Genomic DNA, 7412 nt, shown 5'->3' with positions numbered 1-7412 from the left:
CAAAATACTATGTCTACAGTTTTATATGCATTAGGGACTCAAATTACCAATACTGACCAGCTAGAATATAAAATAAGAACCTCCTATCTCTTTGCTTATATATCACTCATGTAATGAATCAAACACAATGGCTCCCGGTCTCCTCTTTCCATTTTTGGAAACGGTCCCTTATATACACTTATTTCAATATATGCCTAGTGAATAGCCATTCAAAAGCTCAGAATGTCCCCTAGTCGCTTTATCAACCATTTTCATGTGTTAAGATGCCATTTCTTTCTTTCAAACCAAGATTTCAAGGAGGTAGATTGTGTCTTTAGTTTACTCTAAATTTCATATTTTTTTAGACTAATATACATCTTAGTCACTAAGCTTGATAAGTTATAGTGGAATTCTATGGTATCGAAATAGTAATATATGATATTTTGGTTATTTAATTGCATATATAAAACCTAAAAAATATTACTTCGTTTCATATCCTCTATATGCAGCCTACATCAAGCAGCAACCAAGTACAAAGGTCGTAACTACAAGAGATAATTGTTTGCTTTACTTCTTTACTTACTGTTCTATGTTTTAAGAAAAATAAGTCTAATAACTTATAGGCTGTGCCCTGATGACTTTGTTTTGTAGTGCAGCATTTTGGTTAAGGTTTGTTTTGTTTTACTAAATACATTATACAGCTCTACACTATATATATATATATTTATAAACACACACACTCACACACAGTGCAGAGTTAGTAAAACAATGTCAAGAAATTTGAAAAGTTCATAAAAAAAGCTCAATGTACATTGTTTATTTAAATATTAACCCTCTCTGATATCTTAAATCTTTAGAGTGCAATAAACAATATTTCCCCAAATTATACTTTAGTGTAGATGAAAGTACTGCACAATCTTTATACAAACTACTGCATTAAAACGTCCATGGTATATACACTCATATTTACTCAGGAGGTGTACATGTGTACAGCATACTGTTCAGTTTCCTGTACACAGTTAGCAAATTACACATCAGCAGAGCTCTTTACTTATCAGTACCTCAACAATTACCAGATACATATCACTGATTGCATAAATTTGGCAAATATAACCAGATCAGAGAAATGTATATAATTTGACAAACTTATATCAACAGCAATAAATACAAACTAACAATTACAAACTACGAATCCACATGTGGGAGTTTAACTGGTTCATTGCAAAAATTTTCAGTTTTTTCTTTTGTATTAAAAGAGCAAAAAATAAAGGTTCCAATTCTGTCACACCAAAACATGATAAAATCAGTATGTAGTATATCTTTTAACTTCACAAAAACACAATATCTGTTGCTTTTCTGTGGTGGTGCTGTTAAAGTTTTGCATATTTTTTTATTTTGTACATGTTTTTAGTTGTTCTAATGTTTCATTCTGAACTTAACTCCATTGAAAATAGGGTTATTCAATTATATTTTGGAGTTATTACACAAAAAATTATAAGGTATTTCTAATGTTTTTTAACTTAATGACTCTTTTGAAAAATATCTTTTTTTCTCAGAACATTAACACAAACTGTAAGTTCCTTTCATATTTTTGTAATAACTAAGTACTATTTCTTTTGTTATCATGATTGCATGATAATTCCAATGTGTTTACATTTACAAAACATCAAGTAAATGATTACTGTTTGTTTTGTGTTACAACCACAGAAAAAAGATTAGCCTTTTTTACATAAATTATTTCAATAACTAAAACAATAAATGGTATCAATTATTAAAATATTATTTTTTACTTAAACATACATGTACAAACACAAGATTGATCAGATCAATATATTTGATCAATCACAAATTTTTCCACAGAAAGACTGAGACTAAAAAATAGCTTACTGAATTTATCATACCATATACTGACCATATTGTGATAAAAAAGGTAACAAAAGCTACAATAAAATTTTAAAATTAAATAATAAAAAGTATTCATATCATAAAAGTTGATATTAAAAGACTGCACACTATTCACACATGCAGAAGTGAAGTAAACCGGTTTAAAATATTACTTCAACAGCCATTAAGTTTATTTTGTATGTTGGTCTTATAGCAAAGCCAAATCAGGCTATCTGCTGTATCCACTCAGGGGAATCAAACACCTGAGTTTAGCATTGTGAATCTCTAGACTTACCATTGTCCCACAAGGGGACATATTTCTTTTAATTAACCATTTGAAGCAATTAATCTTCAGACAACTTTAAAATATTCAGCAATATGTTTTCTCTATTCTGTAGGTGTAGTTTCCTTTTTTATGTAAGTACTTGTACATGTGAGTTTTACCAATGCATGAAAAGTGAACTAATGCATCCTCTGGAGAACAAGTTCAGAAAAAGCAACAATATGTGTTTACTTACCAACAAAGTACAAATCTCCAAATACTGACTCATCACGTTTCTTCAGAGGCTCTCCATATAAATACCCTTTAGAGAAAGTCAAGTTTGTAGTGTTCAATTCATTCATGCTTGGAAAGATCATTCCTCTACCAGCCCCAAGATTCAACTTTGAAACATTTTGCAATTCTTCATCATCAAATATTCCAATTTTTTCACTATTTTCTTCATTTTTGCTTCTTACTGCATCATCTAAATAATAGCATAGTTTGATGCTTTACATAAAAGAACTAACAGACATCTAGAAACAAAAATTGTGCATATATGTATGGGTTTAACATGATCTTAAGAAGAATATTTTTTATATAAACAGTCATAAAATATATGAACAATCTATCACTTCAATTACCAGGTAACAGCTTGAGCTTGTTTAACTATACACGTATACTAAAGGTTTCTTTAAAGAACAGACACATTGTAACCATGCTTTTTACTTTTAGATACTAATATAACATTTTACATGTACTTAGACTTTATTTATAAAATAATCCTTATTATTATAATTAATTTTATAATTTCAATCTTGCATGACCACATAGAAATGTATGATCCATTTCCAGTTACATTTAGATTAATATAAAAAGAATGACAATCTTAGTTAGATTATATCATTTGATTATCTTCAAAAAACAAGCCTAAAGGACTTAAAACTAGGTATCATTTTAGTAACATATCTCTATACTCTTTTCAGTTAGTGATATTTTTCGTTTAGTACAAGTAGAGGAACAAAGACTGCATGCAGTAAGTTGTACTCCAAGTGATAACTCGCCAGTCTCATGCAAGATCTTTTAAGATAAGAGAAGCATTATAAACAGAATTGGCTCTTCAAAGCATTAATTTTTAGTTTCATCATCAAATTTAGAAATACTAGTAGCATCCACATTATTAATAGAAATAATTAACAAATGTCCAAAATCATAACTCTTAGAGACCACCTAATGATACTTTCTCAGTTACAAGAATTCCACTTATTATCCTGTCAACTATTAAACCAATTACAAATCCATTTCTTGACTTTTCTGCCAATCCCATAAGCATCCAACTTATTAATCAATCCCATGAAAAGTAGTTTCTGAAGGTTCAGGTAAACAACATCAGCAAGAATATCCTCATCCTAAAAGATGAAGACTTTAATCAGCTAAGTCCAATAAACTGGTAAAATAAGAAAACCTTTTTCTAATATGATTAATGAAACACCTACTTTCAAATAACTTCTAACAAAAGACTAGGAAAAAAAATCAGACTAATAGGCCTATTGTTTCTTCAATACTCCCTATATACCTTCTATATACCTTCTACATCAGCAGTTTCTCTTTTATTAAGAAATTTCACAAAAATAGCAGTTAAATGTTCCATTATTTCTCTCCTAAGTTTCTTCAATATTTTAATATCACTTCTTCAAGATCTGAGGCTGTGAAGAAAAAAAACAATATCAAGTCATTTATATAAGTTTGACAAACAAGTATCAAGCTGGTAACAAAAGGTCTAAGCTATCCTAGCAGCTTAGATCTTTTCTTACCAACTTGCTAGGACTCTTACTTTCAGGAAAAGAACAGAAAGTGAACACAGGGCCATAAGGTGTTGACTACTTAACAAAATATCATATTTACCTGATAAAATTTGCTTTTCCTCAGATCTTAAGAACTCAACTGAGAGGGGGCAAATGAAAACATGAGACAGAATAGGAATCATAAAATCTGTTAAAGACTTGCTTCTTATGTGCAAGGAGCCTTGATGTTGTGAATAAAGGCAGAGAGATTTAAATTAGGTTATTCATCAAACCCTAAAATCTTCTGTTGTGGTGAAAGAGCAAATAAAAGTCATCAGTTCAGAGTGTTCAAAATTATTGTAATCTTACATGAGAGTTTTACATGCAAATTTGGTTCTCTTACAAGTTCGCCTACTACATGAAAGTTACTAACATGTTGGAAACGGTATAGAAAAGGCTACTAGAATTATACTTAGTTTAAGTCATTTGAACTATGGAGTCATTTAGAATTTTGGACATTTTTCTAGAATAGTGGTTCCCAAACTTTTTTCACATCAAGAACCCTGCTTTTCAGACTTCAGAAAATGTTCATGCCATGTACCATGGTCTTTGCCATCATTAGTGTTTTTCCAATTTTTCTAAATTATTTTTGTGTACCACCTACCAGTCTTATTTATACCCTCAGGGAAGACATGTACCACAGTTTGGGAAACACTGCTCCTGAATGTTATTGAAATAGAACAGGCTTGATACAGGTAGTTAAAATTGTTAGGAACTGAGCAGATGCGATATGTAAATATAACACATTCCTACCTTCTTGTATTATCCACCTTTCATAAATAGACCAGAAATTTTATAAAGTATGACAATAATTATTAGGACATCATGAAAATAATTTCTGGCAAAATGAACAAATAATTATGGGCTTAAAGAGTTAAGTTCAGGAAGTCAAGATGCAAAATTATTTACTGGTTAGTTACAAATGTGCAGAATGATTTGCTTGATGGTGTGATATGTACTACAGTTACGGTTCTTTACAAACCTTTAACATTTTATTTCATATATATATATATATATATATATATATATATAAATCATTTTGAAGAGCTATATTTAACTTTGATTAATTTCTTTTACGTTTTTCATGTGTGAAGAGTGACCTTGTTAAGCTAAACAACTTTCTCTTACTTTGTTTTTCTTTTGTTATAGCCTTACATTATATGGAAATAAAAGTCAGATACTGGCAAATAACTGTTCAAATGAATGGGACATACACAATAGATCACAGGCCCTCAAACTTTATAATATTATGTTATGCTAGATTATAAGGGAAATAGCTTTACTTTTGTTACAAGGTGTGCCAAGCAGTGATAATGAAAAAAGAGTTTACTTTTTTTTTAAGAAAAGGTTTGAAATTTTGGAGAAGGGACAAGATACACAGAACTTCAAAGATAAAGTCAGGAAAGAAGATATCAGCAACTTAATGGTGTCAGGAACAAAGAAAGAAAGAACCTGAGATGGTAGCTTTGGGGCACATAAACTTTCTAGAATAGCTAAAGAAAGAAACTGAGATGGTAGCTTTGGGGCATATAAACGTTCTAGAATAGCTAAAGAAAGAAACTGAGATGGTAGCTTTGGGGCATATAAACGTTCTAGAATAGCTAAAGAAAGAAACTGAGATGGTAGCTTTGGGGCATATAAACGTTCTAGAATAGCTAAAGAAAGAACCTGAGATGGTAGCTTTGGGGAATATACGTTTTCTAGAATAGCTAAAGAAAGAAACTGAGATGGTAGCTTTGGGGCATATAAACTTTCTAGAATAGCTAAAGAAAGACACTGAGATGGTAGCTTTAAAAAAGTGGATAAAAAGGATCTTAACAAACTGAAATGGGAACATAAACAGTTGATGAAAAATGTTAACACCAACAGAAAATATTTTTTTTAATGTGCCTTAAAAACAAAGATGAGAGGGTTTTGGTTGATGATTATAAGATGACTGAACAATTAAATGTTTTTTCCTCATCTGTTTTTATTAGGGAATATGTGTGTGGTGGGTTCACAAATACATCTTCCTCCAGAAAATTATTTGGTGTAATTGAATTTTTACTTAACTTTTAATGAATCCATTAATAGTCTGAGGTGCCAGAAAATTCAAAATTACTGGCCTATTAGTCTAACTACAGTAGCTGGAAAATTACCACAGGCTACTACTTAAAAACAAGTTAAAAAGCATTTAGACAAGCTCCACACTATTACAGATAATCTAGTCAACATGAATTCAAAAAGAGAAGGTTATATCTTATAATTCTTCTTTTTTATAATGTTACATTTAATCTAGATGTAGTAATGAAGTGGATTTGGTGCACTTGGACTTTCAGAAACCTCTTGATAAGATGCTACATAAGACTTCTCAGAAAGATTTTTGTTTTTACACCAAGAAATGAAAGTTAGTTGGATTCTAGAACATAAAACTATACTATGATGAAAACTGAGTGAAGTCACACAAATGGTGTACCTCAGAGTTCTATGTGTTACATATTTTGCTATTTCTCATATTCACTAATAAGTAAGCTGGTTATTCCATCATGTTTACATTAATGACTATTTAAAACTGTATTGCAGATGCTATAGTGTCGTACAGAAATATGGACAATTTGATTAGCTAGGCTTGTGGATGCCTTTCAAAGTAAGGTTATGTATACTGGTCATAACAATATTAATCATTGTTGTAGCCACGCTGGGAAACTATATATAAGTTGATAAGAAAACCAGAGGGAATCCTCAATAGCCAGGACACTTGAAATTCTTTTAGGCAGTATTAGAGTAAATTAATCTATGAGACCTTTTTTCCTTTTGATTAGATATATTTTTATGCACCAGCAATATGAAGTGTGGGGCACGCGTATACGCAATTCAATTTTACTACTCATCAGGATATCTACAAGCCTACCCTCAAATTGAAATTATTTTAGGCAGGATTAAAGTAAATTAATCTATGAGAACTTGGGCATGGTCTAATATATCAAAATGGTTTGATCTCCTGAATACAAAACTGCAATTAGATCTCAAATCGGTCAAGAGATGACAGAGCTATGAACTAAAAGTTTTTATTTGAAAAAATAACAACTTAGACCATTCTATGAGCTGCTATGCCATAAGAGTTTCATGAAACAAAGAATAAAACTCTACAAAAAATGTTGCATCTGATAGCAGGGAGTTTCATATATCAAGGTAAATGGGTTAGGGTGTCGTCAGTGAAAAAAGTTTGGGAACCTCTATTCTCAGTGGTGGGATTCAGCCAGTTCGCACCGGTTCGTGCGAACCTGTTCTTAGAATTTACTGACCTCCACGAACCGGTTGTTAACAATCGTATGTATAGGCCTAATAATAACGCTACAACTTACAAGTACGCGTGTTTACAATGCAACTTTACTAGCAGACTAGGTCTACTAGATCTCTGATGAATCATTTGCCAGCAGGTAAGTGTTTTTTTATACAGATTCTTA

The 7412-nt window shown here is 31.0% G+C and overlaps 1 protein-coding gene across 1 annotated transcript in view; it reads right to left on the bottom strand.

Annotated features, from left to right (window-relative positions):
• The window catches only part of LOC106466550, a 27153-nt gene that overhangs the window by 16989 nt on the left and 2752 nt on the right, over positions 1 to 7412 (bottom strand). Inside the window, exon 2 of the mRNA XM_013926842.2 lies at positions 2382 to 2609. Within this exon, the coding sequence (XP_013782296.1) occupies positions 2382 to 2609 (228 nt within the window). The remainder of the gene's footprint in view (positions 1 to 2381; positions 2610 to 7412) is intronic.

This window comes from Limulus polyphemus, unplaced genomic scaffold (genome assembly GCF_000517525.1).
Source record: "Limulus polyphemus unplaced genomic scaffold, Limulus_polyphemus-2.1.2 Scaffold2298, whole genome shotgun sequence".
Taxonomy (NCBI): domain Eukaryota; kingdom Metazoa; phylum Arthropoda; class Merostomata; order Xiphosura; family Limulidae; genus Limulus; species Limulus polyphemus.
Note: the sequence above shows the minus strand (reverse complement) of the source record. Positions and strands in the feature narration are given on the sequence as shown.